The sequence below is a fragment of the Muscardinus avellanarius genome (assembly GCF_963383645.1).
Source record: "Muscardinus avellanarius genome assembly, chromosome: 8".
NCBI classification, from domain to species: domain Eukaryota; kingdom Metazoa; phylum Chordata; class Mammalia; order Rodentia; family Gliridae; genus Muscardinus; species Muscardinus avellanarius.
The window spans coordinates 85,039,056-85,057,150 of NC_137794.1; the positions used below are offsets into that span (position 1 = coordinate 85,039,056).

At 39.6% G+C, this 18,095-nt stretch overlaps 1 protein-coding gene across 7 annotated transcripts in view; it reads right to left on the reverse strand.

Annotated features, from left to right (window-relative positions):
- Positions 1-16,807, reverse strand: part of MED23 (mediator complex subunit 23) — a gene marked incomplete at both ends in the record, with an annotated part of 53,281 nt that extends 36,474 nt beyond the window's left edge. For 5 of the 7 annotated variants that reach the window (XM_080699824.1, XM_080699825.1, XM_080699823.1 and 2 more), the window contains 9 exons: positions 1,119-1,231; positions 3,716-3,785; positions 4,661-4,762; positions 6,476-6,574; positions 9,677-9,788; positions 10,589-10,713; positions 16,106-16,193; positions 16,426-16,457; positions 16,760-16,798. In XM_080699824.1, coding sequence (XP_080555950.1) covers positions 1,119-1,231; positions 3,716-3,785; positions 4,661-4,762; positions 6,476-6,574; positions 9,677-9,788; positions 10,589-10,713; positions 16,106-16,193; positions 16,426-16,457; positions 16,760-16,798 — 780 coding nt within the window. Of the gene's footprint in view, positions 1-1,118; positions 1,232-3,715; positions 3,786-4,660; positions 4,763-6,475; positions 6,575-9,676; positions 9,789-10,588; positions 10,714-16,105; positions 16,194-16,425; positions 16,458-16,759 lie in introns of all 7 variants that reach the window. The other 2 variants (XM_080699820.1, XM_080699819.1) reach the window with 1 other exon arrangement.
- Between the last annotated feature and the right edge of the window lie 1,288 nt (positions 16,808-18,095).

Below are 18,095 nucleotides of genomic sequence, written 5' to 3' on the forward strand. Positions count from 1 at the left end.
CAAAAAGAATAAATAAAAAGTTTTTGTAACATAAGTTAATTTAGTGTGGATAAGGTTCTAAGAGAAACTACAATAAAAAAAGTATCAGTTCAATCCAGGTGTGGTGGCCCATTTATATATCCAGTACTTGGGAGACTGAGACAGGAGAACTGCAGGTTCAAGGACAGCCTGAGCAAGGAATTAGACCCTTATTAACCCAGCAAGACCCTGTTTCCAATTAAATAAAATAGGGTTGGGGGTGTAACTCAGAAGTAGAATGTCTCTGAACTCAATCCCTAGTACCACATACTCACACATACACACACAAAAATATCAGTTCAATTAGCAAAACTGTTCATTAACGCAACAATTTAGTTCACTTTCCTTAAAGCGAACTTCAAAATGCTTATGATTCAAGAAAGCACACTTTCTTCCCTTTAGAATTAAATTTAAGTCGGGTGTGGTGGCGCACGCTTGTAATCCCCGCACTTGGGAGGTGGAGACAGGAGGATCGTGCAGGTTCAAAGTCAGCCTCAGCTACTTAGTGAGGCTCTCAGCAACTTAGTGAGACCCTGTTTCCAAATAAAGTATAAAATAGGTCTGGGAGTATAGCCCGGAAGTAGAAAGCCCCTGGGTTCCACACCCAGTACCACAAAAAATATAAATAAATAGAATTAAAAGCATGGTTTTAGATACAGTCACATTAGTCTTTTTCAGCTTCTGTGTAAGGAAAGAATTTTCTGCTCTTTAACATCTAACCAAAGAGACAGCTTTACCTTCTTACCAGTGCAAACATAAACACTATTTCCAAATTTAGAGAAGACAAATGACAGCACAGACGTTAAGAGTGTACATTCTAGAATCAGATCAAGTCCAAATCCTGGCTCTACAACTTTTTAAATGTTAGGCCTTATCCTAGGAATCATTTTAAATTTGAGTGTTCTATTTGCAAGTACTTTGCCTGAGGCAAAAATATTCTCAATTGCACACATCACAGGGCGTATTTGAATGGTGGAAGAATAGGAACCATAACTATCTTCCTTTAAATATCTACTTCTGAAGACTCGCACCAGATATTCCACTTTCCTGGATGAAGACTGTCAGATGGAATAAAAGTTTTATTATGTTTACCAACATACCTTATCATATGGCAAAAGGCCTTTCAAAGGAAATCGAAGAGTTGTAGGATCCAATTTCCACGAATTACAAATGGCACCTGAGTTATTTACAACTGGCAGAAGACTGCAGCGGCCTGTATGTATTACAAAATGTCTTAAAGTAAATGGGAACATAGCAATGCCAGTTCCTTCACTCATTCCATTACTGTATTTAGTAAATATATATACCAAACCAAGTACTGTTTTTTTTTTTTTGTTTTTTTTTGGTGGTACTGGGGTTCCTGGAAGCCCTTCTACATCCAGGCTATGGCTACACTCCTAGACCTATTTTATACTTTTTTATTTGGAAACAGGGTCTCTTAAGCCAGCACGGCTGTCCTTCGAACCTGCGCGATCCTCCTGTCTCTGCCTCCCTAGCGTGGGGATTACAAGCGTGCACCACCAAGCCCGGCCAAGTACTGGTTTTTAACTTCCTTTTTTTTTTCTTTTCTTTTCTTTTTTTTTTTTTGAGTGTGTTACTGGGAATCAAATCCAGGGGCACTCTACCTCCAAGATATACTCTCAGCCCTTTTTTATTTCTTATTTTGAAATAGTGTCTTTTTTTTTTTTTTTTTTTTTTTTTGCAGTACTAAGGATGGAACCCAGGGGCATACTACCTCCAAGCTATACTCCCAGCCCTATTTTTTATTCTTTATTTTGAAACAGGGTCTCACTGAGTTGCAAAGGGACTCACTAAGTAGCTGAGGCTGTCTGTGAACTTTGATCTTCCTGTTTCAGCCTCCTGAATGCTGGGATTACAAGCGTACGCCAACATGCCCTGCTTAAATAGGGTTTACTAAAGCAGTTTGCTGAAAGTCTTGCTACACTGCTGAGGCTGTCCTCAAACCTGTGATTCTTTTGTGTCAGCCTCCCAAGTACTAGATTAAAGGTGTGTGCCAGCACAACCGACTCAGGTAAAAGTGATTTTTAAGCAGGGTGTGATGGCACACGCTTGTAATTTCAGCATTTGGGAGGCTGAGACAGGAAGATGGTGGTTCCTGAATAGCCTCATCTACTTAGGCCCTTTGCAACTCAGTGAGACCCTGTTTCAAAATATAGAATAAAAAATAGGGCTGGGGGTATAGGTAGAATGCCCCTGGGTTCCATCTCCAGTACTGGGGGGAAAAAAATGACTTTTAAGTCAGGCATGGTGGCACATGCATGTAATAACAGTGTTCAGGAGGCTGAGACAGGAGGATCACAGGTTCAAGGGGAGCCTCTGCATATAGTGAGACTCATCTACCTAGTGATACCCTGTTTCAGAGTAAAATAGGGCTGGGCGTGGTGGTGCATGCTTGTAATCCCAGCATTTGAGAGGCTGAGACAGGAGGATCCAGGTTCATGGCCAGCCTCCAAATTAGTGAAGCCCTCAGAAACTCATTGAGACCCTCTTTCAAAATAAAGAATAAAAAATAGGGCTGGGGATGTAGCTCGGAGGTAGAATGCCCCTGGGTTACCATCCCCAGTACCAAAAATAAAAATAAAAATAAAAATAAATAGCTGGGCGTGGTGGCGCATGCTTATAATCCCCACGCTTGGGAGGCAGAGACAGGAGGATCACGTTCGAACCCAGCCGTGCTGGCTTAAGACACCCTGTTTCCAAATATAAAATAGGTTTGGGAGTGTAGCCTGGAGGTAAAAGGGCTTCCAGGAACCCCAGTACCACCAAAACAAACAAACAAACAAACAAACAAACAAACAGGGCTGGGAGTGTAGCTCACAGGTAGAATGCTCCTGGTTCAATCTCCAGTACCAAATGTATAATAAAATAAAATGGTTTTTAAATTACCTTACTGAGACAAAAATGTGGGAAATTTTCTTAAATAATTAATGTGATTAACTTTATGCAGAATGTATCTTGAGGCCCGGATGTAGCATGTGACCATCACATCTCATAGCTAATTGCCTACTGAATGCTGTAACTTGGACGTCCCTCAGGTGTCTCAAGCTCAACATGTCTTAAAACTGAACTCTTCATCATCCTTCTGCTTTACTTCACTGTATGACGCCAAGATTCACTCAATTACAGAACCTGGAGGCCTCAGAAATCTGTAATTTGTTTAGTTGATTTGTTCATTTTCAGAATCTAGACTAACACCTGGTTCACGGGAAGTACTTAACACTTGTTCACTGAATAAACAGTGGTCTGTTTGCAGATGATTCTGAAGCCACCAGAACTTTTAGAAAAAAATTTGAAATATATTTTGGGTACTGCAAGGATTGTCAAACCACAGTAATTTTTAAAAGATCAAACGTGTAAATTAGAATGGGCTAAAAAAGCCTGGTCCTCCTCTCACGGCCGCAGTATAGCCTGCTGAGATTCCCGTTGCCTAGAGATGAAAAGTTCTAATTGCCAGGGAATACTTTCTTGGAGTATTGGAAAACTTGGAGTCATTCCATACAGTTGCTTTTCCCTCCCTTGAGTCAGCATGAAAACTACCTGAAAACAGACTAAGTCCCTAAGAATTACAAAAGTGACAAGCCACCGGGATATGTAAGAGACCATGCCTAAGCTTTCTTCAACAGTCATACCACTAAATATTAGGTACAATTTGGTATATTTTAAATTACAATCCTACCACAAATGGAGTTTATCCTTGCTGTGGGCCTGAAGGTATCCACAAAGTCTGATACTAAGTTTCCAAGTAACTAAAAAAGAAAGAACAAATAAATAAGTTTAAATTTTTTTTTGTGATATTGAAGATTTTACCTTAGAGAGTCAAGAGGCATCATACTTTTGAGCTACACCCTCAGCCTAATTTTTTTCTTATTTGGAAACAGTCTCGCAAGGTTGATGACAGTCTACCTGCTGAGGCTGTCTTCAATCCTGCAATCCTCCTGTCTCAGTCTCCCAAGTACTGGGACTGGAAGCATGTGCCAGCAAGCCAATCACAAATAAGAACTGAGATAAAAATTACCCTGAATACAATGATTATTTATAGATACTGAGATAAAGTGTAAAGATTTAGTGCAATTCCTGGGACACAATAAACACTCAAAAACTAGTTCCTTTTTTCTTCCTTCCAACCAAGCATTACCAGTTCATCTATCTCCAAATGAAACCAAGTCATACCTCCAAATTCTTACCTATTTGATGGAGTTGTGTGTTATTTTTAACAAATGGCACATAAAAACTGTCTCAACAGGTCAAGAAATGAAATATACATTATGATAAAAATATATATTATTTAAGGATAAAGGTAACCATTTAAAAAAAGGAGCATATAAAAGCTGGGTGTAGTGGCACACGCTCGTAATCCCAGTCTGCCCGAACTGTTAGTGAGGTCCCCTGCAACTTAGTGAGACCATGTTTCAGAATAAAAAATAGGGCTGGGTGTAGCTCAGAGGTAGAATACCCCTGGGTTCAATCCCTAATTCCGCAAATAATAATAATAATAATAATAATAATAATAATAATAATAATAAAAAATAATAAGAAGAAGAAGCAGCATATGCATAATGGGTATAACTACTTTTAATTAAAATTCCCATTAAAATTTTTGGGACATTTTTATAAAATTTACCCAATGTGGAAGTTTTCCCTCAGGATACAGTTTTCTGATCTCTGTGACTGCAAAATAGGCTGGTAATAAGCAGGCATTTCTTTCCAAGATATATGCTATAACCTAAAAAAAATAGAAGACCAATATTATTCTTGATTAGCCTCACCTATAAGCCTTTAAATACACAAGCAACAACAACAAAAAGAATATTAAATCTAGAAAGATTGTCTGGAGATATAGCTCATGGTAGAGCATCTGCCTCACATACATGAGGTACTGAGTTTGAGTTCCAGTACCACCAAAAAAAAAAAAAAGTGGCCAGACTTGATGGCACACACCTGTAATTCCAGTTCTTGAGAGACTGGACAGGGAGAATCATAGGTTACAAGCCCTAAGCAACTTAGTGAGACCCTGTTTCCTGTTTTGAAATAAAAATAAAAAAGAGAACTGGTAGTGTAGCTCAGAGGTATAGAATCCCCTGAGTTCCATCCCCAGTACAAAAATAAATAAATAAATAAATAAAATTGGTAACAAAGTAGATTTTAAATGTTCTCATCACACACACACACACACACAAAAGCATGAGGGACAATATATGTTAAATAACCTGACTTAGCCATTCCACGATGTACACACATATTTATACACTTTTTACTTGTTAATTAAAAAAGATATTAATAGGCTTATTGGGAGTCACATAGCATGAGTCATACAGCATGTCTAAAACTGAAGGACAAAAAAAAAATGGATTGTTGAATTAGTAAATACCTTTAAAATACTTTAAATATTTCTAGGTTTTAGTGAGCAATGATCCAAAATAACAGTTTTTACAATAATAGTTACAAAACAGGGAAATCATTTTAATAGTTCATGGTCTGATGTCTCATAGTGGTTTAAACTACTTCAGTATGTATGCTGTTAAGTCAGGAGTGGTGATGCTGCTTGTAATCCTAGTACTTGGGAGGCTGAGATAGGAAGGTTGTAGGTTAGCAGCAAGCCTCAGCAACCTAGTGAGGCACTCAGCCAACTTTAGGGAGACCCTGTTTCAAAAGAAAAAATAAAATAGGGCTGGGAATATAGCTCAGAGATAGAATGCCCCTGAGTCAATCCCCCATCTCATAAAACCAAATAAACAAAAGCCCAAATAATACGTTGTGGTTTTTAAATTTTTTAAATTTCTTTTGAGCCAAGTGTGTAGTGCATGCCTGTAATCGTAGTACTTAGGAGGCTATGACAGAAGAATTGCAGGTTTGAGAACAGCCTCAGTAAATAATGAGACTCTCATCAACAGGGCTAGGGGTATAGCTCTGAGGCACAATGCCCCTAGGTTCAATCCCCAGTATCACAAAAATAAATAAATAAACTTCCTTTTGAGATCTAATAAAACCAAAATAGCAACTTTAAAATCAGAAGTGATTTTTCTTTGGAGGGGACAGAGAAAAGAGAATATCCCACAACCTACCTTGAGTTTTAAAATTACAGACCTAAGTTGGGTATGGTAACATACATCTGTAATCCCAGTACTTAGGGGGCTGGGCTAAGACATGAGGATCACAGGTTTGAGGACAGTCTCAGCAATGTAGTGAGACTTTCAGCAACCTAGTGAGAGCCTGTTTCAAAACAAAAAGTAAGAATGGATGAGGGTGTCACTTGAAGGTTGAATGCCCCTGGGTTCAATCCCTTGTATCATAAGGTGAGTGCGTGTGCGCGCGCGCGCGCACACACACACACACACACACACACACACACACACACACACACACGACACCTACCTAAACCAAACTATAGACTTTTGTTGAAGTTATAATGGAAGAATTTAAGACTTGTCTAAATTACCTCTCTTGCTGCCAGAAGCTGCTGTACAACAGCAGAGCTCACCGTGTTAGGAATTGTCAAGATTTTCTCCAAAATCACTTTTAAGAGATCTCGAACACCCTGGTACAAGAAAATGATGTAAGTGAAAACTCAGTAATATTCCTTGTGTTAGCTAAAATATCCAAGGTTTCAGCGGGAAGCACTATATTTTCTGAATCAGAATTAACAGTTAAGTCCCTGACACAATCTGAAAAAGAGTTATGTTCCAATCTAATTCTAAATGATGCCTTGTAATATTGAGCAAAGTCACTTACAAATAAGGTTAAACTTTTCACATTTTGCCAAACGTTCTTGGCCCTCAAGACATTAGAAGGGAGCTGGGCATGGTGCTGCACATCTGTAATCCCAGTCCTTGGGAGGATGACACAGGAGGATCATAGGTGTGAGGACAGCATCAGCAAGTAGTGAGACTCATCAACCTAGTAAACTGTTTCCAAACAAGAAATAAAATTGGGCTGGGGGTAATCTCGAAAGCAGAATGTCTCTAGGTTTGATCCCCAGTACCACCGAAAGAAAAAAAGGAAACAAACTGGAATTCTGCGTTTAAAATTGGAATTCTGTGATGGCACATGCCTATAATCCTAGTATTTTGGGAGGTGGGAGGATCTCAGATTTGAGAACAGACTCAGCAACTCAGCGAGACTTTGTTTCAAAATAAAAAATAAAATAGGAATAAAATAGGGCTGGGAGTGTAGTTCAAAGGTTGAACGGCCATAGGTTCAATTACCTGTACCCCTTCCGCAATACACACACACACACACACACACACACACACACACACACACACACACACACACAAATTAGAAGTTCCTACAGCTACTAAGATCAAAAAAGCTTAGTTTGTGTTATGTATGAAAATTTGCTTGAATAGGACTTAAGGAGAGCATGATAGCCATTTGTAATTCTAGTACTTGGGAGGCTGGGACAGGAGGAGCACAGGTAGGTTCTCAGGTAGCCTCAGCAGCTTAGTGAAAAAAAGGTAAGATGACCATGGGTTCGATTCCCAGTAATGCACACATACCCCCCAAAAAAATAAATAAAAAAGAGACTTGACACTTTTCACTCCTTTTCAATATTACAACTTTACTCCCCCTTCTCCCCCATCACTTTCCTTAATTTTTCAAGCATATCCAATAAGGCTATTTTATTAATCATCTCCACATATCTATTACCAGTTGTATCACAGGATATGTAAAGAAAAAATTACATTCAACATTTACTTATCCAGTATAAACTATGTTACCAAACTTAGAAAGACAGGATATACACATGGAAGAACAATTACCACATAAAGAAGTAGAAGGCAAAAACTGCATACGTCTAACTAAATAGAAAATAACCAGAAAAGGCTTCTTAAAGTTAATTTTGTGTTAAATCATGATTTAAGCCAATCATTACATTAGGCCATTATCTGTTAAGTCATTTCAGATTGAAGAAAATAAAGAGCTAAAGCTCTTTATTTCAGAATTTTCAGGTACTGAAAATTCTTTGAAAAATGGTAACGCAAAAGTGGCTTCATAAGGCAGAATGGCTTTTGCAGCTATGGAGCTGCTGAGCTGTATTATGAGCTACAACTATAGAGTATATACTGCTGTTCTTGGTCAAGAGAAGAGTACTAGAGATATTAAGAAAGGACATAAGTCCAAGGAAAATAAAGGAAGAAGTGAAGCAGGTTTTGCTCCCTTTATCAGTTGATACCTAAATCCCTTCTCAGTTCCATATACCTCTACTCTGTTCTCTCCTTTGAAGGGATCAAAACATCAACAGACTTGTGGCATTAAGGAACAGATTCTGATTTCTGAATTTCTTATTTCATTGTAAAGATATATTAGCAACTTTTTTTTTAAAGAATGCCGGGAGCTTCTCTCTCCCTCTTAAGATGGCCTGAATTCTCCCTTGAATGGGTATTTCCTACTTTTCTAGATAAGACTCTGTCCATATCTCTGACTGGCACATACTAAAATTCTTTTCTGTCATGTTAGCCAAAGAATCTGTCAATTCAGAGTTTTTGCATTGAGGAATCAACTCATCATCCCCAAAATCTCTGGTGTCCAACATGGGATTTTCAGAAATATCAACATTGGCTCCATAGGTCCAGAACCACTGGACACCATAAAAAGAAAAAATATCCCTATTCCTGTGAGATGTCCACTGCAATGGCAATGCCACTGAAACACAGTAGAATGGCTTTGTTGACCATAAAACCAAATAGGCTTGTAAAGATCAACTTCGATAACAAGCCTGGCACAGTGGGCACACAAAAACGCAGGCACATAGAAGAAAAAAAGTCATCTACAAATCTTCCTGTTCCTGAGACTGTGTCCTTCAATGATGTTAACCTGTGCCCTGACTGTAAAGAAGCCATCACAATGGTTGAGGCCAACGTTTCCGTTTTCTTTAGATCAGTTAGGATAACACTTTCAATCCCAGGAGGGGCAAGGTCAACACACCTTGCCAGTTTGAAGAAGTTATAGAAGACAGAATTTCACCCTTCATCAAACCTTAAAATTAAGAAATCCAAGTCTCAGAGGAGGAATGAGGTAAGATAGGAGAAATAAAAGTAACAGGTAGAAAGAAGACAAATGGAAAAAAGATGACTAGCTTAAATCTAAAATCTACATGATCCTTATCTTCACCCTATAGTCTGTTTTCCTCAGCAAATATCTCCAAAATGCCTACATGTTTAACCCTCAAAAGGCATATCTCCCCAGCTAAAGTTTCTGAGATGTTTAGTAAACAAAGGCTGCACAAGAATTATCTGACACTTGTTCAAGCCCAGGCCTCACCAAACCACCCACCAATGGGATGCCAGGAATCTGAGGATTCTGAGGAAAACTAGATCTCTATCCCTGCAATGTGCCCCTAGCCACTCCCTCACAGGGGTCTCCTATAAAAGACCCCAAAGGCATGTCTCTCTCTCCCTCCAGAGATGGCCTGCATACTCCCTTGAATGTATATTTCCTACTTTCCTAAACAAAACAAACCTTTGCCCATGTCACTAAAAAAAAGAGTTGGGGTAGTTTTAAATGTTTATGAAATACACAACAAAATATATAGACAAGTTATATAAATGGATATGCTTCCTTTCATTTGAAAATAAGCTATAAATGCCCTGAAAAATTAATGTTCTGAAAAAAATGTTTTATAATTAAAAAAAAATACCTTGTAATCCACTCCCCCAATTATTTTCCGAACTAGTTTAAATGTTAAGGCCCAAAGCTGTGTTCTTTCCCATTCAAGAGTGTCAGAGTTTATCAGGGATTCACAAACCATCCTAGAAGAAAAGGAATATCCATTGCAATTACAACATAAAATTCTACAAGTTCTCTTAACAGCTAAAGTCTCTATACTCTGGGTGTTATATTTGTCATAACAAACATTTCACAAAACTGCTTATTACTTAAGCACCGTTTTACATATATATAACATTTTACATTTTCAATTATATGAAAGATCAAACACCAAGTAGAAGTATGTAATATTCAATATGTTACATTTTTACTAGGAAAAAACATACCAAAGATTTGGTTAAATGTTTATCAACCACCAGATGGTGGCATACTGCCTTTTTCCAAGACAGCTGCAAAAAGATTTTCCATCCCACAAGCTCTACTGAAACGTGACACTGCTACTCCTCTCTTGGGAGAAGCAGAGTCTCTCTCCTTTCTCCTCACATCTAGACAGGCTAGGAATATGGCCAAAAGAATATAAGGTGACTTCCCACCTAGACCTGTTTGCAAGCTCTCTCTTAAACTTCATCAAGCTGTATCAGTACCTGTACCTGTACTGTAGTCCAGGCTACAAGGTGAGCTCAGGAGTAGGAACTGGCTGATAGATATCAGATGAACCAACCGTAGATGTTTGGATGCAGAAACCTTTGTCTTGGTTTCAGCATTAGGTATATTAGGCTATAATTTTATGAGACCATGGAAAAAACTCTGCCTCTTATGCCCAGTCACTTGATGAGTTTCACTTTCTTCTCCATTCCCGTTCCCTGGGATAATATCAACCAATTTCCAAAAATTTAGAAAGAAGAAAATTCTTTGGACTGCTCATGCCCAACATTATACATACCTTGGTGGAAGGAGACCTGTCTCAACTGCCATTGCTAAACAATCATAGAGAAAAGAAATTCTTTTAGGACTATGCTGGCCATGAATAAATTTAACAATCCACTGGATGCACTGTTCATGAGATTCCTAAAAAAATTAGAAAATGATCTTATTTTAGGTCCAAAGATACATTTCACAACTAATAACTAATAAATATTACATATACCTGGAAATATATAAAGGCTATGAGTGAAATACTTCACTATGAACCACAGTAGATGAAAATTATTTCTAATCAAAGCAAGATGGTTTGTTTCTGCATCTTCTTTTCTATTCCACTGGTCTATGTATCTGTTTTTGCATCAATACCATGCTGTTTTTGTTACAATAACTCTGTTGTATAATTTGACATCTGTTATTAAGATGCCTCCAGAGTGGTTCTTATTGCTCATAATTGCTTTGGCTACTCTGGGTTGTTTGTTTTTCAATATAAATTTTAGGACCTTCAAATGGACACACTCAAACAGAGTTAAAGGTCAATTGAAATGGATTCGACTTCCCCAGGGGTTTAAAAATTCCCCCAGTCTGTTTGATGAAGCATTTTCCAAGGTCCTCATGCTGTGGAAACCTTCTTTAGGAGGCCTTTTGAAAGATGGATTCCAAATGGCAGAATTACCCAGTTACAGGTACAGCTCCTGGATCAACCCACCCCTGTTTTGTTAATTCGGAGGCGCTAAACCCTGCTTCCCTCCTGCCTGATACTGAAGAACAGGCACTCTCCCATGACTGCCAGGAAATCCTGGACATTACTCATGACACCATAGAAGATCTCACCAACCAACCCTTGCCAATGCCAGACTAAACTTATTTCACCAACAGAAGCAGTTTCATTGAGCATGAAATCAGCTATGCAGGGGCAGCAGTTGTGACCCAGTCTGGGGTAAAATGGGCTCAGGCAAGAACAGGGTACCTCTGTGCAAAAAGCTAAACTAAAAGCTTTAACTCAGGCCCTAAAGTTGGGAAAAGAAAAACTGTCAATATTTATTTATGTTGACTGTCACTATGCTTCTGTCACGGCCCATGTTCACAGGGCAATACACTAGGAGAAGGGACTCAACTTCAAAAAGACAACATATTAAAAATGTGCCAGAGCCAGGAATGGTTGCACACGCTTGTAACCCCAGTTCTTGGGAGGCTAAGACAGGAGAATCTCAGGTTCAAAAAAGCCTCAGCTACTTAATGAGGTTCTCTGCAACTTAGTGAGAGCCTGTTTCAAAATAAAGAATACAAAAACACGGCTGGGGATATAGCTCATAGGTAGAATGTCCCTGGGTTCAATCTCCAGTACAAAAAAAAAAAAAACAAAAAAAAAAAACCAAGTGCCAGAAAGGTAGCCATAATTCATCATCCAGGACACCAGAAGGATGCTTCACCTGAGAAACCACTAAGGGAAACCAAGTGACAGACCACGCTACAAAGGAAGCAGCAAAAGGAGAAATGATCCTCAGAATTTCTGAGGATTGTCACCCCTCTCCCAGAGCAGCCCTACAACAAAATTCTGATACCTTTGGCCTAGGCCAAGAATTGAAAATAATAAAAAAAAAAGCTCATCAAAATACCCATTTGGGGGGAGACAAAACTCTACCAGCTCCTGACCAGACTATACTACATTCCAAGGCTAAAGTACCTCATTAATCTAGTAGTTCCTCACTGCATCATCTGTCAAAAAGTAAGCAGTGGAATCTCTACCTAGAGAGGTATTCAAGTCAGAAAACGAATCCTGGAGAGTTCTGGGAAATTGACTTCATTGAAGTAAAGCCTGGACAAGGTGGGTTCAAGTACCTCTTGGTTATGGTGGACACCTTTTTGGGATGGAGTGAAGCTTTTCCAGCCCCAACTGAAATGGCACAAATTTCAGCTAAAAATTATTAACAAAAAAATAATTCCCCAATTTGGTGTCCCAAAAGTAAGGGGCCAGACAATGGTCCAGACTTTATGGCTGAAATACCTATAACTGTATCCAAATGCTTAAAAATAGAGTGGAAATTATGCTGTATTTACAGGCCTCAGAGCTCAGGACAGGTAGAAAGGGTTAACAGAATACACAAAGAAACTATATCCAAACTCCTGGCAGAGCCAGACAGTGAATTGGTGAACCTTCTACCCTCTGCCCTGTTAAAAATTAGATGCACCCCATACTTCCGTGGATTCTTCCCCTATAAAATACTCTTTGAAAGACCTCCCTTGCTATGGAGACTTGCTGATGTTCAATTAACTAAAATTTCCAACCATAACCTCTTCCAGGCGCTCCAACAGACACTGAGCTCAACACATCACTTGGTTGTCAGAGTCCTATAGAAACCAGAAACTGAGTTACCTGTTAAGCCTGGACAACTGGTATGGGTGAAGGCTTGTCTGGTGGGGCCAAATGACCCAAGGTGAGGTGGGTCCTTTATTGTGGTTCTCAGCATCCCCAGAGCAGTCAAGGTGGCAGAAAAAAAGTTCTGGATCCACCACTCCCAGATCAAGCCCTCTCCAGACAATCATCACCACACAGATAAAACCAGGAGAGTTGTAAGAAATCCCAAAACATCTATTAGAATCAAATTCTCAAGATCCTGAGACTAAGGATCTTATTGCTCTCCTTTATCCCAGTGGAAGAATTTTGGGACCTATGTTCAAATTATGTAAGAGGAAGGCGGAGCATCTCATTTCTCATTTAACCCAAAATCTTTTTTTACACAAAAAAGTGCCTGTAACTCAGGTTCCTTTACTTACTGGGCAGCAGTTTTAATAAAGGGACATACTGACGGCTGCCCGGGGACAATTGGAACTACACGATGTTGGCCAAGACCCCTACTACCCCCAGAAAAAAAGGGGCTTCCACCATGCCCATGTTTAAAAGCAGATTCCAATGGGGGTACTGAGTTTATTGTCAATTCATCTGTACAAAATGAAAGTTGTGAGAGCCCAAAGGAATGTGTACTTAAAGATCAGAGATTTTGGAATGGGATTTCAATGGCAACAATGCTGGAAAAATATGCCCCAGGAAACAGGGATACTATTTGCTAGTATTTATGTCCCCTACCAGGACGATCTGACAGGAGAGGAGTTCAAAATACGGCCCAAGAGGCACATATCAACAAAGTAATAAAAAAACTAAAATCAGATTTAACACCCCCTGGTTATCATCCTATAAAACTACCCAAAGCAAAAGGATCATTCCGTGGAGCCAGAAACTTTAAAACTTTGTTTTTATTTTTATTTTTATTTATTTATTTTTATTTTTGAGGTACTGGGGATGGAACCCAGGAACATTCTACCTCCTAGCTACATCCCCAACCCATTTTTTTTTAATTCTTTATTTTGAAACAGGGTCTCACTGAGTCAGAAGTGACCTCACTAAGTAGCTGGGGTTGGCCGTGAACCCTGATCCTCCTGTCTCAGTCTCCCAATACTGGGATTACAAGCGTGTGCCACCATACCTGGCTTTAAACTTCTTAAATTCATGTCATGACTTGCTAAATTTAATTATCCCTTCCTTGGCCCAAGATTGCTGGTTAAGTCTAAATTTTGGTCTCCTCTATACCACTGCACTCTAGGGTAATTTTAGTTTTTCCCATATTGGTATAACAAAACTACCTTACTTTGTTACTCTCTAAAAATAAGGTTAATATACCACTCCATCAAACTCCTGTTCCCTGTTTAATGAGTTATAATGAAAGCAAGGATACAGGAACAATTAATTCAGATCTTTGTGCTTCCACTGTCCCAATAAATTTCTATGAAATAGTTCTCTTATTAATGCTTTTGTATTTCTCTATGGAGAAATATTCTATAGCACCCTGCCATCCAACTGTTCGGAAAATGTGTCCTTTTTCTATTACTCCCAGACCTTAAAGTTATACCAAGTAATAAAAGTATTCCTATCCCAATGTTCAAACACATTAACCCTAGAACTAAAAGGGCCATTCAGATTCAGATGGTTTTCTTAATAGGTTCTCTTAATAGGATTGGGAGTCACTTCTGGAGTAGGAACTGAGGTAGCTGGCATATGGACCTCAATGCAGCAATACAAAATAATTGTCAATCCAGATGATAGATGATCTTAAACACATATCTGGAACCATTCTAGATCTACAAGCTCAATTAGATTCCCTTGCAGAAGTTGTGCCACAAAATAGGAAAGGCCTTGATTTATTTACAGCTGAAAAAGGAGGGCTCTGTTTATTTTTAAATCGAAAATGCTGTTTTATGCTAATCAATCAGGTATAGTTCATGATAAGGTAAAGCAATTCTAAGATCACTTAAAGAAGAGACAAAAGAAGCTCACAATCCAATTACCTAGAAACTGATTTAGAGGGGTGGCTACACCATCTCTTGCCCCTATTAGGACCCTTATTCATAATTTGTTTAGTCCTCCTAATTGAACCCCGCCTTATAAATTGTCTCACCAAATATATTCAAAACTATTAAGCTCCTAGTTCTTCAAGAACAAGTAGACCACCAGCCTTTAAGTCACATGCCTGAGGACAAGTATGGAGAGAGAGCACCCAGAGCCAAACACTCCTCAAGGGTTTGACGAGTTTTAAGAGAGTAGTGGGGAATGTTAATAACACGCTCTAAAATGGCAAACAACAGGTTAAAAAGCTACCAAATGTTAGTTCCTAAAAAAGGGTTGCTTAGTGGGTTTCTAGAAGGTTTTCACTGTTTGACAAATTGCTCTATATATGTCAGCTAACTGCAAAATTCTGCTTCGGTAATTTGTGCCTGCTTGCAAATTTAACCCCCAAACTGCCTGGGGTTTCAGCCTATAAAATGTACAGTATCAGCCTATAAAATGTACAGTTTTTAAAACTGAGGAACTGTTCTCTACTTAGTGTGCTGAGTGGACTTGCAGTTGCTGCAGCTATTAAATCCTTTACCTCTTAACTGGTAATTTTGAGTCCCTGTCTTTTGTTGGGATATAACACAACACAATGCATTTTTATTATTGAATAAAAAATAAAATCTTTACTGTTTTCAGGAAAGTTTTTCAAGTGTACCAAATAAACCAAAATAGGACAAAAAATAGTTTTATATAATCTAATTTGAGACAGTGTTAAAAATATCTCCCACTGTCCTATCATAAACTTTAATTTTTCTTTCTTTCTTTCTTTCTTTTTCTTTCTTTTTTTTTTTTTTTTTTTTTTTTGGTAGTACTGGGGATGGAACCCAGGAGCATTCTACCTCCGAGCCATACCCCCTTCCCTATTTTTTAATTCTTTATTTTTGAAATAGGGTCTTTCTGAGTTGCAAAGGGCCTCACTAAGTAGCTGAGGCTCTCTGCAAACCAAGATTCTCCAGTCTCAGCCTCCCAAATGCTGGGATTACAAGCGTCCACCACTCCCAGCTATTAACTTGAATTTTCAACACAGGTATTCCACTAAAATAAAAACAAATGGAGAGCTAGGAACTTGTAATTCCAGTACTTGGTAGGAGGCTGAGACCAGAGGAGAAAAGTTTGAGGACAGCCTCGTATTACCAATACAGTGCTCACCTGAGAAAGACCACTCCAAAACTGTCTGAAGGCCGCCAAACAGCTAATTAGTTTTGTTTTTTCATCTTCAGGGGTATCCATAAACATACTACAAAAAACAAAAGTCAGATTATTTGCCACTAGTTTTAAAAAGGCAATTAAACATAACCAGGATAGTGGGGATCTGTATGATCCTCCAAGACAACCTGAGTCAAATCTTACAAAGACACAATCTCATGAAGACACACACACACACACACACACACACACACACACACTCACTCTCTCTCTCTCTCTCTCTCTCTCTCTACCATACCCCAGGGGGGAAAAAATCTACTCACCCCGGGAAAGCCTCTTCTATAATTTCCGTTTTCTGTAAACAAACAAGCAAACAGGTAAATGCTCTGCATAAAAAGGGTGTGGGGAGGCTCTCCGAAGGAAACATCAGAAGCCACATAAGCAAGTCACTAGAATCAGTAAAGCGCTAAAACTAATATTCGCCGGGCCCGTCACAAAGGGTCTTGTGAATTTCAAAGGCCACTCAGAATCTGACAGCAGTTCGAGAACCGCTAAGCCCCGGTGTCAAAGGGGAGGCTGCCCGGGCCGAGTTCTGGACCGGCTGCCGGCCTCGGCGCCTCCCGCTCCTGATCCCCGGTCTGCCCCAGATGCACTCACCACCACCTCCTCAAAAATGCTCTGCAGCTGTGTCTCCATCTGTACCATCGCCCCGGCCTCCCGGGGGTGCCAGGTCCCAGCTCCGGGAAGAAAGCAGCAGAGGGGCGGAGCCGCCGGGAGGAAGCCGCAGTTTTCTTGCGTCGCTTCCTTTCTCCCAGAGCCGGGTAAATAACAGGAGTCAGACCGGAAGCCTGGAAGGGTCTGGTACGCGCCTTTTATGAACTGCCCCTAGAAACTAGGATTTAGGCTAAATGGTTCCGCTTGGGCCAGGGCGGCCCTGAAGCTGCACGACAGCTCCCCCTAGCGGAACTTCGAGTCCCAGTCGGCTCCAGTCAGGTCGCTTTCTTGCTGGAGCCAGAGTTGCTTTCCTGCTTGGGGCCAGTTTGTAAAGCTGAAGAATAACAATTGGAGGCCAGAGGCTGCCTTCTGCAGATGCTCGGGCTGCCTAAGGATCCAAGTGATGAGTGGCTAACCTAGAAAAGTTGAAAACACACTTTTCTTGACCACAAAGACCATGTCTTCACAACTACGGTGTAACTTCAGTGCCTAGCCCAGGGATGGACGCTTAGCCGGTTTTCAATGAATGTTGAAAAAGAGCGAAGAAAATCGTTGTTACTAATTTTTAGTTAGAATCACTAAATAATAATACTTGTTGTTTTTAGTTACAATCATGTAAAATATTTGCCAATTATTGAATACAGGTGGAAGCAAAAAGGGGCTGGAAAAATGACAGAGCCAGTATTAAAATCCAAACACCCTATTATTCTTTTCTGTACGCTTAACAGATTGTTTTATTGTGGATTATCTTGGATCAGACTTTAGTTGTAAGACAGTTTTCATGGACTACTTGGCACATTTCCATACTTTTCTGTGTTGTTCCAACCAGTATATTCTCGGTGAATGCCAGCTAAGTCTTAATATTGGCCAGGGCCTGTATAATTAAAGAGGTAAATAGTTGCAGAATTAGCCAGAGAGAGTGGCACACTCCTATAATCCCAGTACTTGAAAGCTTGAGACAGAGGAATGGTAGATTCATAGCCAGCCTCAGCAATTTAGTGAAACCTTGTTTCAAAATAAATTTAAAAATAGGGCTGGCAGCCTGGAGTAGTGGCATGTGATTGTAACCAAGTACTTGGGAGGCTAAGACAGGAGGATCACAGGTTCAAAACCAGCCTCAGCAACTTCTTGAGGTTCTCAGCATCCTCATGAGACCCTATTTCCAAATAAGAAATATAATAGGGCTGGGGGTATAGCTTGCAAGTAGAATGCCTCTAGGTTCAGTCCCTAGGATCAAAGTAAAAAACAGGGCTGGAGGTGTAACTAAGATAGGATAGGA